At 34.6% G+C, this 23,396-nt stretch overlaps 3 protein-coding genes across 3 annotated transcripts in view; 1 reads left to right on the top strand and 2 right to left on the bottom strand.

The window, feature by feature from the left end:
• The window catches only part of LOC105255055 (protein CBFA2T1), a 38,729-nt gene extending 21,665 nt beyond the window's left edge, over positions 1–17,064 (top strand). Inside the window, exons 3-8 of the mRNA XM_011264112.2 lie at positions 3,640–4,064; positions 5,625–5,771; positions 11,819–12,087; positions 13,968–14,605; positions 14,826–15,124; positions 15,470–17,064. Coding sequence (XP_011262414.1) covers positions 3,640–4,064; positions 5,625–5,771; positions 11,819–12,087; positions 13,968–14,605; positions 14,826–15,124; positions 15,470–15,718 — 2,027 coding nt within the window. The 3' untranslated portion in view covers positions 15,719–17,064. The remainder of the gene's footprint in view (positions 1–3,639; positions 4,065–5,624; positions 5,772–11,818; positions 12,088–13,967; positions 14,606–14,825; positions 15,125–15,469) is intronic.
• A 982-nt stretch (positions 17,065–18,046) lies between these two features.
• On the bottom strand, positions 18,047–20,244 carry LOC105255054 (nucleolar protein 9). The gene is made up of 2 exons (XM_011264111.2): positions 20,145–20,244; positions 18,047–19,911 (listed from the first exon to the last, which is right to left on the bottom strand). The coding sequence occupies exon 2, from the start codon at positions 19,883–19,885 to the stop codon at positions 18,071–18,073; it is 1,815 nt and encodes a 604-aa protein (XP_011262413.1). The 5' UTR covers positions 19,886–19,911; positions 20,145–20,244; the 3' UTR covers positions 18,047–18,070.
• Positions 20,245–21,790: 1,546 nt separating this feature from the next.
• On the bottom strand, positions 21,791–23,008 carry LOC105255096. The gene is made up of 2 exons (XM_011264191.3): positions 22,952–23,008; positions 21,791–22,313 (listed from the first exon to the last, which is right to left on the bottom strand). Exons 1-2 carry the CDS (start codon positions 22,961–22,963, stop codon positions 21,894–21,896), a joined length of 432 nt encoding a protein of 143 aa, XP_011262493.1. The 5' UTR covers positions 22,964–23,008; the 3' UTR covers positions 21,791–21,893.
• Positions 23,009–23,396: the final 388 nt, after the last annotated feature.

Below are 23,396 nucleotides of genomic sequence, written 5' to 3'. Positions count from 1 at the left end.
GGGAGGGGGCAGAGAAGGAGAGAGACAGTTCGATTCGTTCAGGAATAATTAATCTCTGTTTCATCGCGTTGTGTGCCCACTTAATCGCAAGTGCATTGAGACATCACGATTCGAAAATGGATGGATGCTTGCACCCGCATTCGTGCCATCATAATACCGCGGAGATGCGTGGCAACAATTTGGTATCGTAAAGTCATTAGAGAGACAACCGCGCGTTCTATCAGCTCACTCGGTTGTATTTAATCGCTCTGAATCGAAATCGGGAGGAATTATGTCGAAATGAAATTTGTCAAAACGCGTTTCGATTAACGCGCATTGAAAAAAAGGAAACGTTTGAAGTAGCTAAAGTAATTAATTAAATTTGTGTCTGGTGTGCTTTACTTTGACTTCCGACTCGCGTGGAAAACGACATCAACGCTAATAAATTGATAGCAAATAAACAACAGCGGAGAGAACGGGCAACATTTATCACACATTTACGGCGTATTACAATCGAATAATATTATTACAAATGTTACAACGCGAATTTACAGATCGTAATTAAGCATTGTCCTATTTGCTCGCTTATCAACCGGCCAATTAATTCGTCGGTAGACAACAGAAAGAAACGCGCGTGACAAATTATTATTAAACCAATGAGAAAACGATGATTTATATTTCCCATATAAATATATGCTTCTACATCTCTCCCTGTGGAATTACACTCCAAAATGGGGATAAAAAATAGGTTTTTATTTTTTTCTCAAATTTGGGATAAGTTAAAGAAATAAAATTAGGTGGATATTTTCTAATAAAAAAGGTTATTAATATATTAATTATTAATATTTAATTATTAATATATTTTTTTCAGGCTTTTGTATCGTTATAAGGAGATGAAACTAGTAATCCATATTTAATTTTTTATTAGAATATTTTTAATGTTTATATGAAAAACCCCCTTAATTTTCGACAAAGAATCATATCTTAAAATTGTTTGCACTTATTAAGAAACACTCTGTATAATTTTGAGAAACGAGCGAGAGAGAGAGAGAGAGAGAGAAGCACTCGATCGAAGAACGCAAAATTGCAATTCCTATCAAACCGATTACTGTAAATTTTGTATGTAATCTTCATAGTTATCTTCTGATTTTCTCTTCCTTTTTTCAATCGTTCGCGCGGCCATCGAGGGATACGCGCAAACGCTATTTTGCGCGTATCTCGTATATGTGTGTAATCGCCATCCGCGATCTTCTGGCAGTTACCAGAGGCCATCGGAGGAGATTTTTCACGTGGGATATCACGGCGCTCTGTGTAACTATGACCTCGCCCTTTATGCAGGCAGCGGAAGGCGTCTGTGTGTACTCAGGCTCCCCATCATATCGCGTAAGCCGTGAGGCAGCTTAGTTTGTCGAGAGTTCAGGTACAGGTAATTACCTACTGGCTACCGGCGTCAGGTGGTAGTGACACGGTAGCGTCGACCTCTTCCTCCTCCTTCTCTTGCTATTTACCACGCTCTCTCTCTCTCTTTCTCTTTCTCTCTTCCTCTCTCTTTCCTTCGACACACCTCTGTTCTATGTATTTACACGCACCCACGCAAAAATGCCTTGTGGCGATCGGTTCCATTAGCTTAATGGGATCTCTTCTACCTTTCCGCCAACAGATTGACCGTCTTATCTGACGGTTCCCTCATGCTGTTTACTCTAACGGAAAGTTCGAGTCCTGCATTAATTATTCGGCACCTCATTACACGTTGTTTAATCTGAAGATTAATTATTTTAGCGATAGTTGCGAGAAATATGCAGTTCCTGATTTAAGATAATAATTGGTCGTAAAATATGTTATTCATATAATTTATGAAGAGTTTGAACGCATAAGAATAAGTATATTCGAACATTTCGTATATAAATCAATGGTTACACCTACTTATAATTGCATTAAACATGCGCATTAACATATCCACGTTGATAGCATCGCATTATGCGTTTTAATGCACATTTATGAGATACCTGCGGCTGCTCTTCAATTATGAACGAGCTATGGCGCTTGTGTACAGCTATAGCTATATGGTAAAGTCAGAAATTCCTCGACGATGCGAATCATAATGATAGCTCTTCACTTCTGATATTATTTTAGCATTATGATTATATTATTGGCATATTTTTACAAATTAGATAATCGTGATTGTTTCTAAACAGCATCGTGAAAATTTTTACAAATTATATTTCGACAAATTTGGACTTTTCAAGTACAACATGCAGCTTTGCACATATTGCTCTCAACATTTTTAATATTTATTATTTAATATTTAATTATTTTTATAACTTTTCTGATATGCAATTTTCTTAATATATTATATTTTTAATACCTTCACATATTCATTTGGCTAGAGAAAGCCACGTTAAATTAAAAATAAGTATATTAAATATAACTGTATTAAATGCTTCCCTGCAAATTAGAATTTCGATTTCTTTCATTGTGAAAGGATCAAAACTTCTCTCTCCCTCGTTGAAATATTTATATGAGTTGCCAACAATTTGTCAATCGATCGATCGAAATAGGATGCGACAAAGGAACTCTCTCTCTCGTCAGCATTGACGAAGGACCAGACTTTCGGCAGACTCTCTCTCGTTGATCGACGTTATACGAAATACGCCACGGGGGTTTAGTGTCTGTAACATTTCGTTATCGGCATACTCGGTATGCCCCCGTCGTTTTCGCCACGCATGCCGCGGGCGTTTCACGGGAGATAACGCGTTACGCGCACGCACACCGGAACAAGACAAGGCGGATGACACGGCCCGTAATTGCATGTTATCCGTTGCATCAACGCGTGGGCATGTGCGTGGCCGTGTGCGCAGGTATGCACGCAAGTATGCATACGCGTTGTGCGTACGCGCGTATTTGTGCGGAAGAGTGCGTGCTGCCCGTTTCACGTGCGCCGTGCCTCGACGTCCCAGGATATGCGACACAAAGTGGGACGTTTGCGGCGACGCTTGCCGTGCTTTTCCGTGCTCTTGTACGCTTCGCTGCATGTATTTCAAATGTAAATAATGCCTGCGCTTCTCGTCCGTGACTTTATTGAACAGCCCATCTTCAAAGAGTCCCGGATCTCAAGTCGTGCGATGAAAGATAGCTTTATCTCTGGTATCGAAATATATTATTCAATGGTATCATTTATGTACTAATGAAAAATATTGTAAATCTCTGATATCTTCAAACATTTTATCGGAAAAATTTCGAATTAGAAATCCAAGTAATAGTACATTTTTTTTATTCTAATAGAGAAATGTTTATATGCTCTTATTTTATATATATCTCTCTCTTCATCTTATATATACAATATAGAAAAATTTTATTTACCTTTAATTAGACTACTATTAATCATACAATACAGATTTATTAATTTTTATTATCAGCATCATGTGAGAAATTTCCTAAAACATGTATAAAAGATGAAAGATATACCTTTCACATATAATGTTTATAATAAAAATTAATAAATCTATAAATTCTATGATTAATTGACAGTGAAACATAAAGAATTAAACACAATAATTTAATTGAAGATAAATAAAAATTTTCTTTACATAGAGAATTAACTGAATTTATTATTTTTGAGTGAAATATATGTCTGGATGTCAGGACTAATTTTTATTGCAGCACCCTCTGCCCCGAGGGAGAAATCCTCGCGGGAGGAAGTGGCTCAACCAGAGGCGCATTCGCCCTCATCTCAGCAACACCAAAGACTCGGCCAACAGAAACAAACAAATGGTTCTCGGTCGGAATACAAAGGCACATCCGGTTGCTCCAGGTCTTCCGACAACGATAGTCCTTTGCCTTCGCAATCGGTTAAGTCCGAGCTCGAGGAGGGATCCGGTGCTGCCAATGCTGGGGTCAGGACGGACGAGCAGACCGATGGCGCCGCACTGACAAACGGTACCGGCAGTGGTGCATCTAGATGCGTTAGCAGCATCTTCGCCGGACATGGCAAGCTCAAGAGGTTACTGGGCACTCTGGTGCAATTCGCCACCGATATCTCGACGGATACGGGTGACACGGTGCGTGCATTGGTGCTCGCGCTTCTGGTAGGTGAATAATGTTTCTATTACATTTGCCGAGTATAATCGAAGTAAAAAAAAAACGATTGCGGTTACCGAAAATTTTAATTTTGTTGCAACGTATAAACAGAATATACAGCGTACACAGAGTTTCTCGAAGTCATCGGATGTTTTTTTAATAACAAATTTTTTAGTCAATTTAAAGACAATTTTTTCTCAGCAAAATGTGATGATAATGGAGATCATCATTTATAAGTTTCTAATTTTTGTCATTGTATATCTCCGAAATTAAGTCTTAAATTAAAATTCTATTGAAGTGTAAACTCCATTTAACATTAACTAAAAAATATAATTTTACTAATATTTTTTTCTTCATAATATATCAATAAAGTTTTGTTTACCTCTTTCTTTTCAATCGCTTATAATTTGGAAATTATTGATGCTTATTTTTTCCTGAGGAAAAATCACTTCCAAATTGATCAAAAAATTTGTTATTAAAAGGACATCTGGTTTTGGGGCATCGTATAAATAAAGAACATTTTAGATTATATCATATGAGATATTGATATTTTATTATCTCAAAAAATAATATACTTTATATACCTAAGAGTATTAAGTCAATAATACGATTAAATATAAATATAAGAAATTAATACATTTATTAATAATATATACATTAATAAATTAGAATAAATATTGAATTTTTTTAGGAATTTATTTAATTTTTCAATAAATTTTATGGCACGCGCTAAGAATTTATGCGAACCGTTAGCTCTTGCAATCTTTACTGCCTTATCGCGCATTGCATCTGGTATTTGGCCAAGCATCCTCTCAGGTGTATGCGAGATTTTACCGAAGTTATGAACTCTTTCAGTACCAACAATGAGTAACGTACACGTACCAGCTGACAGAGTTTTCTGTCGCGTACTGAAATCGCAGAACTTGCGATACGCATCAGCGTATTTTGTGCAAACGCATTCATAAAGTATGTTGCAGACATCTCTCTGCAACGGACATTATTTTATGTTATCAAAAAATGATTCATATTTTTTTCCATAACCCGATGATAAAAGTGCAACATGGAGGTTTTATTTTACATAAATGAGGGATTTTTAACGGAATAAATTTTGAGATAATTTTTTGATATTTTTTTGATCGCGGCAGGACACATTTGCATAATTTCATGCTCTGACGATGATAAGATGATGAAAAATCGCGGTCTAACTACAACTCAGCGTCAGATAACGATCTGTGATCTGTACGCGACACGAGATGAGAAAAAAGCATAGTTGATCGATGCCGACCGTGTCGTTAAACAGCTCGTAAATATTCAAAATACGTACATAATGCATAATGTCGTCGTGTGTACCGAGCGTGCATACGTCCCGGAAACGTGACATCTGGTGACCGTGCTTAACTGTAAAACGATCGCGGCACGTGACAAACGCAAAACCAAATCCGACCGAGGCCGCGCGCGCAACTCGTTCCGGAAACGCGTTCCGGTTTCGCTCTACCGATCTTTTTGTCGACGATTCAATTACACCAAGTGGCGACTAAACGTTCTGTCGTCGTCCCGTTAATTTTCAGAGCGGTAGCATGACCGCCGAGGAGTTTCACTCGGCGTTGCAGGAGGCGACCAACTTTCCGCTCAGAAGTTTCGTCTTGCCGTACCTTAAGCATACTTTACCTTCTCTACAGAGGGACCTGAGCAACGCGGCTCGAGCGAATAATCAGGTAAGACAGATTTTTGCATTTATTATTTATTACAGCTGGTCGATAAAACTCGTTTCGAAAAATGCGAAAAATTCCCATTCTAAAAGTGAATCGTGCTATCGACATGATATCGTTTTTTTCCTAAATATAATATTCTTTCATCATTTTTTACAATTGATTTTGTAGTATACAGAGTTTTTATTTCGAAAACGAGTTCGTGCTTTTATAAAATTTCGATTAATATCGGTGACGCAAGTTGTAAGTGAAAAGAATGCTCTTTTAAATTGATTAAAACAGTGACATGATTTTAATACTTATTAATTTTCGTGAACATTATATTGATCTTCAAAAAACTTACTTTGCCTCTCTGTTACGTTTCATTGAAGACAGTAAACGTATTCATAGTCCATTCGTATAATTTAAGATAAGCAAGGTCTGGAAATAATCGACCATTTCATTGGCTGAATATAATTTTAAGAGACTATATTTAAAACAATCGATGATCTTAAATATAAGAATAGATTATGAATATATATATTTACTGAAGAATCAATCGTTCACTGATTCTTCTCAGTGATATTTTAAAGTGCAACTAAGACTGTCAGTAAGAATGCACTGATTCTATTTAAGAATCTGGGTTTCCCTCTATTCGATGAAATGTCACAAAAATGTAATGAGACTAATAGTAACGCCTGATCTGAGAGCAGCCTGACGCTTTATTGGAACCATTACAACGATCATAAATCACTGTACTCGTGTGCAACGTGGCGTAGCATGTAACGATGCATGAAGACGCGCATTCTCCGCAAAAATTTCTATCTCGCAACCAGGCTCTGTCGCAGTCAGAATAAATCGTTCATATATAAATCAGAGCAAAACTTATATTTTAATTCTTTTATAATCATCGTCAAATAATTTAAATTAATAAACGTCTAAAAATTGTTTGACTTATAATTATAGGTGATAGAGAGTTTTCATATATATATATATATGTGTGTGTGTGTGTGTGTGTGTGTGTATCTCAAAATTTATATCTATCATTATTTAAATCAATTTTTGTGACATCTTTTCTATTAAAAATGCGTCTTTTCTATTAAAAAAATCTACAACTTGCTACCAGTTGTATATATAAAAAAGACTTGTTATTTTATTTGTAGCTGTTGCATTTTGTGCAGAATACGCGACAATTTTATTTTGCAGTCACGCGTTTAATTAATGATAAGTTTTTTATTGCACTCTCTGATAAATATCGCGACGAAAAAGGGAGATGAATTCCATGGAACATTATGCCGCTGTTGGCGGATCGATGACGCATGTGGACGATTCTCGTTCCAAAAGATCCGTGGAATGCCCGGCATTTCGAAGGAGGGAAGATTACTATACGAGCAGTGTTTGTTATGCGGAGATCGGTCCACGTCCTCCCGAAGATGCCGCGCGTGTCTGATCTCTCTCTCTGTCTCTCTTTCTCTTTCTGTCTTACTTGGGTCGCGCGTCGGCCCATAAATTTGTATGCACTACTGCGCTTGGGTGAGTGCAGGCGCCATCCCGAATCCTTTCACGTGTTTGTCTCACCGTGACATTGTTGTCAGGATGCGGAAACACACAAAGTATGTCGTTCAAGATAATGCACAAGTCGCCGTGGATTCATGCAAAACAATGCGCTTTTATTTCTCTTCTTTCTAGATGCTTCAAAGAGAAATAAAGAGTTGTCTCGTTTCATTAACTTGAAAAATAAAAGTTACTCATAATAAATGTAGTTTGTGAATATATATAAATTTTACGATAAAGATTCTCTTTACGATAACGAAATTAACAAAAATAGTAGGATAAATTTTTATCTTCTGTAATTGTTATTAACGCGATTATTTGTGTTAAACGATTCTCATTATTTTTTACATGAATATAATTTCCAAATGTCACTGTAGCCTAATGCTTGGATTCGCACCTCTCATGAAAAAGTGCTAGTTAATTATTCATTAGTTAAATTTTAAACCGAGCTCTAAGCAGCTAGCACATCAGATGCCAGTTTCCCAGATTATAAAATTCATTTTCCAAACCAGCAACTGCAGTAGTGCATTCCCTTTATTTCTTTGTGGTTTCGCAATATTTAACTAACTCGATTGTGATGAGGTAATTACAACAATGTTAAAGAATTATGCAAATATATTATTTCATATATAAATTCAAATATTGTCTTTATAAATATTTTATATATAAATTCAAATATTGTAAGAGTAACGATCTTTTTCCAATTTATACGCGCGCACGTCAAAGAATTCAACGTTGAACAATGCAGGAATTATAAGTGACGGTCTTTCATCGTAGATTATTACTAGGGAGAAAACGATTTTAAATATGCCGTGGAATCTGCGTGAGAAATTGCGTGTTAGATCCAGGACACTTTCCGTATGACGAGTGCGACGCGGGAGGACCCGCGTAAAATCAACAGAGGCAAGGTTGGCCGGCTGGTGGGTTGTTTTATTTTCCCAGGCTACTTTCCGATCGTCGGTGGGAGCACGCCAGTCTGTTCCAAGATGGATGAACAATTCAGAACGAGACGAGCGGCTTGGGAAAAAACGCTATGATTTTTGCTTCCTGAATCTCTCGCAGAAGGAAAATATTACAATAGATATACACGAGATACAGAATTTGTCGTGATATTATGCGTGATTCCGTGTTTATCAAGCTGTATTTAATTTTTTGTCGATGACAGGAAGAAATATTATACATAAGTATAATATGCATGTATTGGCTTCATTGATCCTTCGTTTATCAAATGTTTTCCATGCGGTTAAAAAGTTCGCGAAGAGTTATCGTAATGCGATCGTAAATCTATGTGAAATGTACTTTTTTTTTTAATGAAATAATTTAGGCTTTGGTGGAAAGAATTGCTCGGGGAAGAACCGATTAAATAACGTTGCATTTCAGAGAATTATACCGGAGCTCGGAACTGTTCGTCTGTAATGTATATAATCTCGTCCTTAAAATTATCCCTTGCATGCAATTTTCCTCGCTAAATCCGTGGATATACGATTTAATCCGGTCTACTTTGGCCATCCATGTACGCATCGGTTGGTTTGAATATCCGGTATCTCGTAATCATTAATCTGCGTAAAAAAAAGCAAAGACATGCTACATGTATTTTATATCGGGCGGTAACTTTTACGCGAATTCACGGGGACTTAACATTAAAAGAAATGTACGTTAGCGCTTTTCTATATGCGATTTTTACGGATATAAACTCTTTTATAGTATAAAACTAAAAATATTTTTATACAAAAGAAATTTTTGAGCTTTTACACACGCACATTCGCTTATAATATCAGAAAAGAGCGAAAAGTGTAATATTTTCTAGGAGATCAATAGAACGATTTACAGTGTAATTATAAAAATATTAAATTATGAAGCTATATATTACAAATATATAAAACAATTTAAAAAAATAAAATAACCAAGTAACATAATAACGTAGTTTAACAAAAAATAATTTTCTTGACACAAGAACAAGATTAATTATTTTCCGTACTTTTCCGTACTGTTGAATATGATTCTGCTTTTTAAATTGCTCCATTACATCACAATTTTAGAAAATTTGTAATTAAAATAAAAAAAATTATTTTAATATATTTTGTCATGTTATAACTGTGCGATATATAATGTGTTGGAGAAGTTTTATTCCAATTAAAATTAAGAAGTTAGGATTTTCAATCCTCAAAAGGACTCTATTGTGTCGATTATAGTTGATAAGATATTTATGATAAAATATATATATCTAAATTATTTCGTTAAAAATATGAAATTCATTGCGGAAAAGTGCATTTGGATTCATTGATTTAATTTTTAATTATATTCATTTAAACTTAAAGAGGTTTTCATCTTCTGAATAACAAATCTAATGTCAAATTGACATATTCAAAATATATACATAAATTTTTGCATATATATGTACATATGTAAATTTTTGCTAAAATCCAAACACATTTTTTAATTTCGATATCCCATATTAATTCCACTAATTTAAATTTGCATCAGATTCGTACTCAACAACCTAAAAGGCCCTTAAGTTTAAATGCAATGTAACTGAAAACTATTTTGCATATATAAATTCATCATATCATTCGTAATTTTTCCTCAATAGAATTCATATTTAAATACAAATATCTTATTGAGTAATCGACACAAGAATTCCTTCATAATAAAAAGTCCTAAAATAATATATTTAATTCTGTGATTGCAATAAAATTTCTCCAACATGCCACATGTAACTTATAATGACAAAATATGTTGAAATACGTAACTGTTTCTTGCAATTTTAATTTTAATTTTTTGAAATTATGTATGATGTAATGTGATGGAGTTTGGAACGAAATCATAACGTCAAAAAAAGAAAGTAACTAATTTTGTGTTCTTACATGTTTTTGTTGAAATATGTAGTAAATATAATAAATAGGAATCTTTTTTTTCGCAAAATTCTAAATAATGTTGATTATTTTTCGAGGCGTATATACAATTTTGAACAGATTTCTTTGTGGAATATCAGAATTGTAAAACTGAACGGTGCAAACGCGATGCAACGCGAGCACCGATATAAAGAAGCAGGCTCGTTATTTTCGACCAATCGATACGCACCGCACTGCGACTTTAATTTCTGCGACATCGCGAAATTCGGGCTCGAGGGATTAATAGGATCCTTCCGCTCACGCTACTGTCCGCAGCTGTTGCCCGTCTCGAAGGCGAGTGAAACGGAAAGAGTGAGGCGCACCAGGCGACAGAGAGCTCTCGGTGAGGTATAACGAATTGCAAATTAATAGTGAGCATTTACATTTCTGTCGGCAGGATGAAGGCGTCGTAAGGATCGAAAGTACGACGCCTTGGTTTTCCGGTTTTCCCTGAGCCTCGGTATCTCCTCTGCGATTGCGAAGCTTGACGTCATATAAATCCTAGAAACTTTTTACGACATTTGTACCTTTTAAAAATTGATACGAGACAATTAGCAGTTTAGATTAGCACATTTAAAAATGTACAGTTGATATTTCTACGATTTGAACGACTAACGTTATGTGATAAATATGTACTATTAAGATTTTTATATTATCAGAAAATAAAATTTTAGTCAGTCAAATTTTGTTAAAGTGTCAACAAGTAATATTAGCATTTATAAAAAATAAGTGTGGACCCAATATATGTTTTATATTAGTTATATGCTGATAGATTCCCTACGTTTTGGCTATGTACTTTTAGAAAAAATCTGACTTATTTAATTGTTTTATTCGCGCAAAATTGCCTCTCTTTCAAGAATTCTGTTATCGTCAATTTTCAAGCGGAAACATTTAAAATCGATCAAGTACTGTTCGCGAATATTTTCACACAAGTACAAGCTGCACAAGTGGTCATCGCGTGTACCTGGACCCCCGATCGATGACCGTTAATTGCGAGTCGTGAAAACGAAAGAGCTCGAAAGGAAGGAAACGAGGGGAGTACGGGAGGTGGTACGGAAGGTACCGATATTGAATTAGAAGCGATAAATCCCACCCTGCCATGCCGACTTCTGAGTATTGGGGGCAAGAGAGAGCACGACGGAATAAGGGGCTCGACGGGAACTTCGACTAGATGGGCGCGAGTGGCGAGAACGGCGATAAAGAAAGCAGTGAAACGAATATTAAAAGTCGAAACCGATGCGATCAGGCGAGCCAATCAGTTTCAGGAGTGAAAAGATCTAGCATATTTCTCAGCATCCTCTATAATTTATTACAACTTTTTGATAGTTCACAAACCATAGTTTTAGAAACTGATATAAAATTATAATATATAAAATATATAACATATAATTATATATAGATATATAGATATATAGATAAGAAACGTTTAAAATTATCTGATGACATACGTGTTTTAATCAAATTTTCTAGAAAAAGGAATATAATAATTTGTTATCATTTTTTTTCTAGAAAATTTGATTAAAGTTAAGACACATATATCATAATTTTAAACGTTTCTTTGTATTATAGAATAAATGCAGCGATTTAAAGTGATGATAATGAAGGGATTAACAGAATCTCTTTTTACAGAGCTGTGTGCAATTTCTCCGATCCAACGAGTCCGCTGTTTTGGAGACCGTAGGGCTGGTCCCATCCGGCGAATCCGTCGAGGTGTTTGGCGAGCACGGGGGTGCGAACGGAATCGGCGGCGGTAATCAGTGCTCGGCTCATTATGCAATGCGCTCGAATTCTAATCCCGGCGTAGGTGCCATTCAGCACGTGGCGGGCAGCAACGCCACGAGCGCGTTGCATCATTATTCCGGCGCTCATACAACGAAACGTCGTGCCTCTGACACTCCGTGAGTGTGAATACACGTAATTTTTTTTTTCCGTGTATTTTTATCGATTTTCAATCGTGGACCACGGTTATCAAGAGGAGAACATCGATAGATTTCTGAATTGATCGTGATCGAACTTTGTCTCTTTCTGATCAATTACAGGAAACTTGATTGATAATGGACAAAATATTAAATGAAGCTCGGAATGGGGCTAAGAAAGATTGTGAAACACTAATTCGTGAAGCAATTTTATTATTGAACCAAAATCATGATCGTATAACTTCCGCGATAATTTGGCAATGCAACAATCGGTTTAAATAATATATTATATATATGTATAATATATATGATATAATATTTGAGTGTTTTTATTCTCAAAAATTAATGCTATATATGGATAAGAAATTATGAAATATGAAAACGTCATTGTAAAGTTTCATCTTTGAGTTCAGTATGTCTGTGCCTGTGTTTTTTTGTTCATAGTTTTATAAGAATATATTGGAATATTTAAATCGAGAAATTTTTTTATCAAATAAGTAATCACGTCTTTCAGACCATATCTTTTATAATTATGCTTATTTTCAAAATGAATGCAATTTACTGAAAATGATTGAAGATTGAAAGAGCAAACATAATAATTCTTTTTCTTCTCTCTCTTTCTTTCTTTACATACGTTCGACAGAGAGAAATAGACACAACAAGGGCACATACATTATCGCACAAATTGCATCTCGCGCGGAATGATCTCATGGAATCTTCGCCATAACGATAATTCACACGATAACGAAGGCCACACATCTGCGCGTACACGCGCGCATACTACGTTTGCCAAGCCGCAAATGTGCCGGTCGTTTCGGAAAAATCTTGGCCGCTGGCCTGCATTTCTTGCCGATATTTATTGCGATCAAGCACCCATTAATGCGAAATTACCTCCTGTTTAACATTTCATTGGTATTAATGCCTCGCACAAAAATATTTCAACGCGCTAAAGACTTCAGCGATCTCAATTCGCGATTTAAAAAAAATATGTATTTTAACTTTATATATTTTAAGTCTAAAACAAACTTAAGCACTCTCGTGAAAAATTCTTCGAATCGAATTTTTCTTATATTCTCTTATGTTATGTAAGTAATCATTAACAGTAATCATTAACAGTAATCATTAATAGTCTTCAAATTATGAGCGATTGATAATAGATGTAAAAGAAAAAGAAATTATTTTGGATCTTCTTAATGTACAAATTCCACGTGTCATCTTCACCGCACATCCGAAGTGTTGATGAAATCAACGCCGGACGGCCAGAATTTCCGCTCAGGATGATATGCGCGTGGATTGGAAGGAGAGGGAGACACCATGAAGCGAATACGAAGGCGACAAAACGCGGTGTGCGCCCTGGCAATGCCTCCTCTCGATATGTCTGCCGGTGACGTTTCCATATATCATCGGGGCACCACCTTTCCCGAACACCACCCCATCGCGTTCTTCCCTCCTTCCCCCCACAGTTACCCCTTCGTCCACGAGTACCGGCGAACTTGCCTCGAGTGCCTATCGGCATCCTGCTAATACACATCGCATTGCAGCATGTCGGCAAACGTGGGTGTAGGCGCATACACATAGACAGTCGTCTTTGATTCACAGGCAACCTCCACGCGATACTGAATGCCTAAACAATCCGCCGTGTAAGAATAGAGAGGCGCTCTAAAACGAACAATACGGGAATCGAGCGAGTTTTAGAATATATGTTCGCCTGCCAAAAAATGCATGTGTCCTTTAATTTTTCTAATGCTTTTGGTTGTGATACAATATAATAATTAGATTAATTATTTCAAAACTGAGTCTTATATCTTATATTATAATATTGATTCTTGTTTCCTTCCGTTAATATTAGTGAATTTTAACAGATACTACGAGAATGGTGTTCTCTTGGACGATATGCCAGTGTATGGCAAGAGGTCTACGAATCCGTGGAGCCATCATCATCAACAGCAGCAGCAGCAACAACAACAGCAACCAACGGACCCGTCTTATTGTTGGTATCATCCGTTGCACTCTGCGGGCGGCTCAATTCAAAGTCACGCGCATGGTCATGGTCCAAGTCCGGTACCACCTAGTCTCGTGCAGATTAATCAGATAAACGCATTCTCCACGCCACATCATCTGACCCAGCAGTCGCAACAGCCAATGGGTCACGGTTTGCAAACGCAGAATGGCGGTAGTCTTGATGACGAGTGGAAGAATATTTATGTGATGCTCAACTGCATCCTCGGCATGGTCGAGAAAACGAAGAGAGCATTGGCGATTTTGCAGCGACGAGGATGTTCCAGTCCAGCAGCCGCGGCGCCACCGCCAGTAGTGGTCGCGGCGCAGAATGGCACCAGCAACAACGGCAACGGCAATAATCCTTCGTCGACTAACGGCGCACAGGTTGAATCGTCCACCGGTGATCGGGATGGCAGTTTAAAGCGATTGTCCGGCGAGATCGTCGCGCAGACGATCAGAGCGACTGAAGACAGAGTGGCCGAGGTCAAACGAAGAGCCGGTATTTTCATAAAAAATTCACAAATCTTTGATTATACCTGAAAGTTGTACGATACAATTCTTCGAGTTTTTACTAAATTTTTAGCTGACGTTAGACATGTATCTGTGTTATAAAAATATTATTTGAAATGATGGAATATATATTAACAATTAAATAAGATGATAATATAAATTATGATATAGGATGTTTAATCAGAAATCGGTTTCCTTGAAATCTTTAGAGGAAGCTGTGTTAGAAGTGAAAAGAGCCGCGATGGCAGAAGTGCAACGCGCCGTGGCAGTTGCAGTTGCGGAATCGAGGGCGAACGAACGTTTGAGGGTTCATCGACTACTGGACCTTCCATTATCGCAAAGGAATCACGGCAGTCTCCGTCAAGGTCCGTTTCTAAGGGTTCACGGAAGCTCGAGCGCGGTAGAGACTAGCGCTAGAAATGTAACGACGCCGACAACAACGACGAATTCGGCACCGTCAACTACTGAAGACGAAAAGGACATTCATCTGACCAACATGATGGGATCCGTATGTATAATCGCATTAATCAATTATCTTTTGGAAAAAATGTTAAACATATAAAAAAATATGGATGTATCTATATATATATATATATATATATATATATATAAATTAATTAATTTATGTGTATTAAATTGATCTCTTAGCTTATTAATTTTTCTTATGCGATAGGAAATTTATCTAATTTATCTAATTTATCTAAAAAAATATCTATTTTTTTCTAAATATTTTTTATTTTTCACTTGATTTTTAAATGTTTATGTCAAATTAAATATTAAATTATTTAAATAAGAATGAGACTCTATCTCATCAGTAGAGTTCCAATCGGGAAATTTTCCATGTTTTTTCCAGAGTTGTTGGAATTGTGGTAGGCCCGCCCTGGAAACTTGTGGCGGCTGTGGGATCGCCCGGTACTGCGGTTCGTTTTGTCAGCATCGCGATTGGGAAGCCGGTCATCATACGACTTGTAACAACTTGCCACCGCGTGAGCCACGAAGGTCGGCTTCGCGTAGTCCGCCGAGGGTCGTTGCCACGAATCTTTCCACGAGCGTTAACGAAGTCGACGCCACGCCGATAGCGTCTGTATCGAAGGGAAAGTGACGTCGCAGTGCTAAAAACAACCGATCAAACAGATCCATCGACTACGATTCGCGTTAATTCGCGAATCCCACAAGAAGTCTTTTCTGTAAAAAGTGGATGAATTTAAACGAATAGGAAAGTTCATTGAAAATTTGAATGATTGATTTTTGAAAGCGAGAATCAATCTATTAGATTTTGTTTCTCTTTTTATTTAATAATTGTGAGAGAATGTCGTTTAAAAGGAAAAAGCGGAAAGAAATGTAACAATTCTATAAAGGTAATTAATTTTTGAAAATATTAAATATTTCAAAAAGATTTCTTTCGCCCCAATTTTGTTTAATTCGTCCATTTTCTGCAGATTCTTCACCGATCATACATCTTCTGCGTACTCTCATTGTTGTGTCCTTTTCTTTCTCCGAAACTGAGATTTCTTTTCTAATATATCTGGAAATATGGACGAGTCTGAACAAGAATCTAATTAAAATAACTGAGTAAATTGAATATTCGCTTGTGACAAGAAGAGAGCATTGAAATATGCTGATTCGACATACGATCAAGTATTCTCTGAATATTCTCTAGTCCCGGCGTTTCAATTAAGCGATAATATACAATAGTAAATGATTATTTAATCGATTAGAAAAATACAAATCTTTATGACCGATCAGCTTTGATATCCCATTTTTGAATTATAGTATATAATAATAACAATGCAAAGGTTTAAAAGATATATCTAAAAGATATTGGAGCACACTTTCTGAAAATTTGTAAACTTTTCAGATAAAATCGATTTTTTGCACTCTTTGAATGGAACGTTGGGTGTGATAAAAATGTGTTTTTAGAATTTATCAATTAACCATACACAAAATGAACGACTGATTTCACATCAAGTAGCATAACCGATCGCATAGGTGTTTACGTTGTGTCGGATAGATAACGCCGACTAAATATGCACAGCACTGTCGTAAATGTACACGTTTATCAGCATCATGTGTCAGCTGCTTTTTATCATCTATCAAATCGTAAATTTTCGCAATCCATTTATTATCTAGGATTAAAGCAAACAATAGGAATAATGCATGTCTTAAACGTGTTTTCTGCAATTGAAAGAATAATAGATAACACAGATTGAATCTCTATATCTTCGATCGATGAATTGCAGACGTGCATTTCGTACTGCTTCGAATCGACGTTAGCAGTAAATATAACATTATGAAAATAATTCTCCTGTTAGCGTAGATATCTTCGTTCCGTCATTAACAATTTAAATTCTTTATATATACGAAGAGTTGAAAAACGCACTCGTCCAAAAATGCAAATTTTTTTCGGATGGAATTCAGAAAATGTTTTTTTTTTGCTTGTTCATAACAATCTGGTAAAACACAATATATTTTCTGTTCAGAACAATCTGGCGAAAAACACAAAATATCTTTGATATCAGTTGAATTTATGTATATAAAATTATGACGAGTTAGTTTCTATTTTTGTAAAACGATTAAGTACTATGTGTTAATTTACATGATAATGTAATTTTTATTGTATCTCAATATTACGCAGAAAATCGTTATGAAAATAACGTAAATATATTGTACAAAATAAAATTGATATGTACACACACATAAAATTACACAGATACACAAAAAGTGATTTAATTTTATTGCGTATCTACGCTGTTCTCGATGTTTCATATGCGAAAAAATGAATCGCATCGACTTTATCCTAGTCAATTGATAGGTTTAATGATTGTAATGAGATTAATGTAACTTAGATTCTCGAATCTTTTACTTTATGCGCACACACCTCAGGATATATAATTATCACATATATTTAAGTCTAGTCACACATAGAGAAAGATGAAGTGAATTTATGGATCATACGCATTAGGAAATTTTGCTCAAATCTAGATTATGAATTATTGTAATTCTTCCTAGGCATATTGCGTTGCGGGGATGTATGATATGGATATTATAAAATGTATTTGTAAACTAACGAAATATAATAATTATTCTATGTCAGAACGTAAAAAAAATAATACGAGCGGATCTTTTCATTGTACCTTACTATTATTTAGACAAAAACAAAATAAATTTAATTGTATAAATCTAATTTTTCGATTAAATGTATTCTGCGTTTTTGATTTTAAATAATCTTAAACATAACATTTTTCGCGAAAATAAGGGGAATTACTTAGATAATTATAATTATGTGTTTATACTCGATTTTATCTATTCTTCAAGAATTAATCAACATAATGAGATAATACACAAATGTTGCTATTTATTTAATAAACATATATATATATATATATATATATATATATATATATATATATATATATAAGCAATCGTTATATTGTGACATGTAATATTATATTTTTCATTTTCTAGGAGTCTTTCCGATAATATCTGCAAACAACGCTTTAGTTTTCTCCTCTTTACCTTGCGATTCCGACCAGTCCTTTTTATTTCTTGCGAATAATGGAACGTTCAGTTTTGCAGAGATAATCTTACCTGATTTCGTGGATTCTAAAGATTTTCCAGCTGTAGCCAATTCTTCCATAATAAAGATCTTTTGATTCATACGCGCCCATATCCACATTTTGTCCACACATCTAGATCCATGTGTGCTTTTTGCTAATTCTGCCCAAATACCTTGCAATTTTTTATATAATTTTTCCCTGCTCTTTTCGCCAATGTATTTGCTGTCCATGAAAGCATCCAGGATTCGACTGCCTTTTGGATCACTGAATAATTGCAATAATTTTTCATTGTTCATCTCTAATAAGGAATTCACAATTTTGATAGGTTTGTTGAAATTCAGTATGGCTTGTGTTATTAAACTTCCATGTAAGTTGAATTGTTGTGTATTATTTTGAATAGCTTTTAGTTGAGCTGAATCTTTTAAAGTCACTATACACCATACAAGATGTGTCTGATCATCTGTAGATGTATCACATTTCAGCAGCTTGATCATTGCATTTACAAATGCACCTTGTTTTGTTTGCAATCTTAAGCATGCATTTCCAGTGCTGACTAATATCCCAGTGAAACCTTGCTTAAGAATTTTCGGAAAGTATTCTGATATTTTATCAAATATTTCTTCAAAGAGTTCCTTGGTAGTGCAATAATCTAATAATCTTTGTACACTAAAATTGGTATTCTGTGTCACACACAAATGTTCCAAATTTTCAGCAAAATATGTATTATATAGTTTTGTGAAAGTTTTTGGCTGTGCTATCATTAAACAAGCTTCCAATAACCTACTAGAGGATTCTGTGTTAAATATATTCAATAGCTTTTTGTCTTCATCTGTTTTAAAACATTCTTTTATAATTTTCTTAATAATGGTTTTTGTTAAATTTTGGTCAATATCTTTCAAAGAATACAAGATACATTGTACTAAGCCAGAAGTAATTTCTTGCTGCCCAAATTGATAGAATTGTGGCCATTTCTGCAAACGATCGCAACTTTGTATTAACAAATCCTTATAATCTTGTATCACAGGACGCCTCTCTGTGAGATGTGGCACAGTAGATTTCTTATTATTTTCACTATCCTCAATTAATCCTCCTAAACATTTGACGACTGTCCGTAACACGTGATTAGCATAAGTGTCAAACACAAATTCCTCTATATTGTTAAGAAAATATTTGCTCAGCTTCAGAACAATATCGTTGTAAGAATTTACTTCAGATGGCTTAACTTCAATGACAGCATCGATAGCTTTTCTGTCCAATTTTGTCTTATTCGTTGCAACCTTATTTGTGATTGATGTAGAGATTTGATTGCCTCTGTCAGCACAGATCATTATTACTTTTTGTAAAACATGACTAGCACACTTATCGCTGCTCAACTGCCTTAAAGAGGATTCAAATGCCTGTATCAATTTCTGAATTATTTCTAAGCTAGCGTATTTCAGGAGAGAATCCATGACATAAGATCCGGTTTGATTACGCGCGCAATTGACTTCATGGCCTGTCATCTCCTGGTAAACATTCTGCACAAATATCAGTTTTTCCTCAGAAGAAGAGAAATCTTTGCGCATCAACTCGACAATACGAATCATGTACTGATAGGTGTCCTGGTCCAAATTATTACTCGAGTTTCTCTGACGAGCAAATTTTTTTGCCATTTGCGCGTGAGAACGTTTCTTCTTTCGTTTTGTCCCACAAACCTCTTGTGCTCCAGTCATGTTCCTCGATTTGACGATTAACGTACCTGATTTAGAAGAAAAATAGGTACGTTTAGAGAGCTCAAGTCAACACACACTGCACGATTTCTCTTTCTTTTACGGACTCTTTAATATTATGTGTTTACTATTCATGTGAATACAAAAACGATTTAATTAATAATAAAATATCATAATAAATATATGCATTTAATATCATAATAAATAATATCATAATAAATATATACATTTACTTATATAGATATATTTTAAATATATTTACCTAAAGAGATGTATTTATATATTATGTTATCTATGCGAGAGGGCACGTGCTTTCTATAACTTAACCTATTCTTGAAAACAAATCACACGTACATATTCGTGTTTCGAGTGTGTTCTGTTTGATGCAATGAAAGTCGAATCATTTAATTGACCAATAGGATTGAATGACATGAGACAGTTTCTCGTGCTCTGATTGGCCGACATTCAAACGTTGAAACATGGCGGATTCTTGCAGTGTAGTGAACTCGGTACACGAAATATTTTTTTTAAATATTAATTTAATATTAAAGAAATATTTGTTGTAAAATATACTTCAACATTACTATATCGTTTTTGTATTGTTTCCGAGTTTATATCGCGTTTTCGAACAAATTTCTGCTGTATTAAATTGATAATTCTAAGGTTTTTAATATGAGTATTTTACGGTGGCGCTGCTGATTCGCGCCTAAAAAAATATTTCTCGCGATGACGTATATCCGGTGCGTGTATATCGTACATTTTGTCCTATTCCGCGAGTGTGAGTTTAAAAAAGTTGATAAAAGAAATGAAAAAGTGAAAATCTTGCTGAATTCTGCATCATCCAACACTTCAAAAGCTACGGAACTTTATAATATGGTGTTTCCTTGACTTTCTTTCTGAATTTTTCGAGTGTTTGAGGATAAGTAGCATGCAGCCTACCGCAGCGGTTTGGGAGAGCGTAAAAAATGGTCTTCTTCAGGAACTTCTCCGACAATACAACGCGTTTGAGTGAGTAATGTGTAAATTATATAATTATTTGGTAGTTTTTATACATATTATCATACCATTGCTGAATCTTTTTTCTTATCTTCTTCCGAAATCATTCTTATTAGAGATGTTGATGCAAATATGTTTATGAATTATTTTGAACATTATATATATACATATATAATTAGATTCTTTTTACATTTATTTCTTGGTTATACATTTGTTCCTGTACATATTATTCTTCTTGTAGTTTTTTTCTCGTAAATATTAATAATTGTTCGAAAAATTCAGAAATATTGGATATACAAACATGAACGATACTAATTTTTTATAATTAATTTCACATCAGCAATGTTTGATTATCTTTAAATTTACTGAATCTATTTGGATATATATATATATATATATATATATATATATATACACTTATAATTATTCAGAATATTAATTATTAAAATATTTTGTAAATGTTATATTTGTTAAAATATCTCCAAAAATATATAGAACGTTTTTTAATATATCATGTTCACTACTTTATCTTCAGCAGTAATGTTATCGACAATAATTTTCGGTTAGTTTTCCATTAAAGATAAGCTATTATACATTGTTTTATATTATTACGAGCTTAAATTTTAGATATATAATTGGTTTTATGTCTTGTGCTTAAAAATAAGTCTTATGTATTTATTTTTTAGATATAAAATATCTTATATAAATTGAGAACATAAAAAATAGAAAATACAAATAATTAATAATCAAAGTAAAATATTAATCAAAATTTTATCTTATAAGATATTTACCAATTATTAGTCTTGAGAGTCTGAAATAATATTTCTTTAGAATTGTGTAGAAATTTCATTTTTATTCTTATTCTTAAATTTGTTTATGATAAGCTATATTTTTTAAATGATGATTAATGATATGCTAAATAAATTTGATACGTCAGATCTGCAAAATTACAAAAAGTTTTTCTCAATGAGAAATTTATGAGAGATGCACATATTTATTATTTATTCATTTCGTATCATTGCGTGATGATTTGAACCGGTAAGAATGGAAAAGCGTTATATATGTACACAGGCCGATTAAACGCGAAAGAATTTGCGATCGCCAGAGGATTCGTATTAAAATCTTCTTCGGGTTGTTCGTTCAACGGCGTCGTTGGCTCTCTGCTGCGAGGCGTCGTCGTGGTTTTTGGGGTAGTTGTCGTGGTCGGTGGTCGCGGCGTCGTCGTTGATGTGGTAGTGGTGAAAAACGGATCGCGATAGCTAGCGGTGGTATGGTCTGAAGGTTCGTAGCTTTGTAATCTCGGGGCACCATAATACGCATGCAATTGATTGTTATTGGGATTAAAGCGCTGGCCATTAGGACGCCAACCTCTAGGCTCGTATCCCGATAAATCTGATGTTGCCGCCAGTCCGATATAAAGGAAAGTGAGGATAAACTGAAAAAAATAAAAAATTTATGTAAATAAGAGCGGCGCACGCTCAAATAAATCGAGTTATTATCTTCGCTTTATTCTATGACAGTATTCGATGAGAATATTTATATTAAAAATATGGAAGAAATGGCTTCTTCAAACTTTCCTTGCTTCACTCTTTATTTGTCTACCATGCATTTTCGTGTTTAAAAAAAATAAAAATACAATATTATATTTATTTTACTAAATGATTAAATTTTAATTAAAATAATAAATAAATAATATTAATTAAAACGTATTTTACGTAGATTAAACAAAAAATCTCTCTCTTTAACCAATCAATTTACAAATATAATATACAATTTGTAAAAATATATCTCTTGTTATAAAGTATTTCTCAAAGGAATTAATATTTCATAAATAACAGTTTATTTTAAATTTGTAAACATTTTGTATATAGTAATTATTTATTTCGCGAGCCATTTCGCCAACAGCGGTTAGCATTCTTGTAAATCAACACTGTTGCATCACATACTATTATTACATCAGTATTATTATTTGATCGCGTGATATTTTTTGAAGTGTTAAATCTGTTGTTGACGGGACAGAGCAAAATACACGTGTTTAACATCCTTCTGTATTTGAATGGAATATTATTTTACCGTTTTCCTCATTTTTTACCGATGTTGGTACCTCTCTTGAGCGCGCACCGAAAATTTTTAGACTGATCTTCACTCAACTGGTGAATCCGTCTTTATATGCGAAGCGATGTATATGAGATCGGAGCGTCTAGGCTCCTGTGAATACGAAACAAGGTGAAGACGAAAACGATTTCGTTCTTCGTTTCGCTGCCATTTCGTAATACAATGTTACCCGTATTACGTGTTAAGAATGTTCGCTGTGGCAAAACATGTTGTCTTATTAATCTACTTTTTATGTACGTCAGTTACTGATCCTACGGTTTAATTGATTTGCTTTGTTCGAAAAAACAGAACGATATAAAAATTATACTTTATAATATGAATCAAATATGATCGCCAAGTATTTTCGAGTCTTCAATATGTCCATCATTGTCTGAATTTCGTATGAAAGTTTAGACAATGCTTG

Source organism: Camponotus floridanus, unplaced genomic scaffold (assembly GCF_003227725.1).
Source record: "Camponotus floridanus strain SB8 unplaced genomic scaffold, Cflo_v7.5 scaffold13, whole genome shotgun sequence".
NCBI classification, from domain to species: domain Eukaryota; kingdom Metazoa; phylum Arthropoda; class Insecta; order Hymenoptera; family Formicidae; genus Camponotus; species Camponotus floridanus.
The sequence above is the reverse complement of the archived record's forward strand: the minus strand, read 5'-3'. Positions and strand labels throughout refer to the sequence as shown.

Bases quoted from the DNA above. Each gene is read 5' to 3' on its own strand.
- LOC105255054 (XM_011264111.2), bottom strand. From the start codon at position 19,885: ATGACTGGAGCACAAGAGGTTTGTGGGACAAAACGAAAGAAGAAACGT.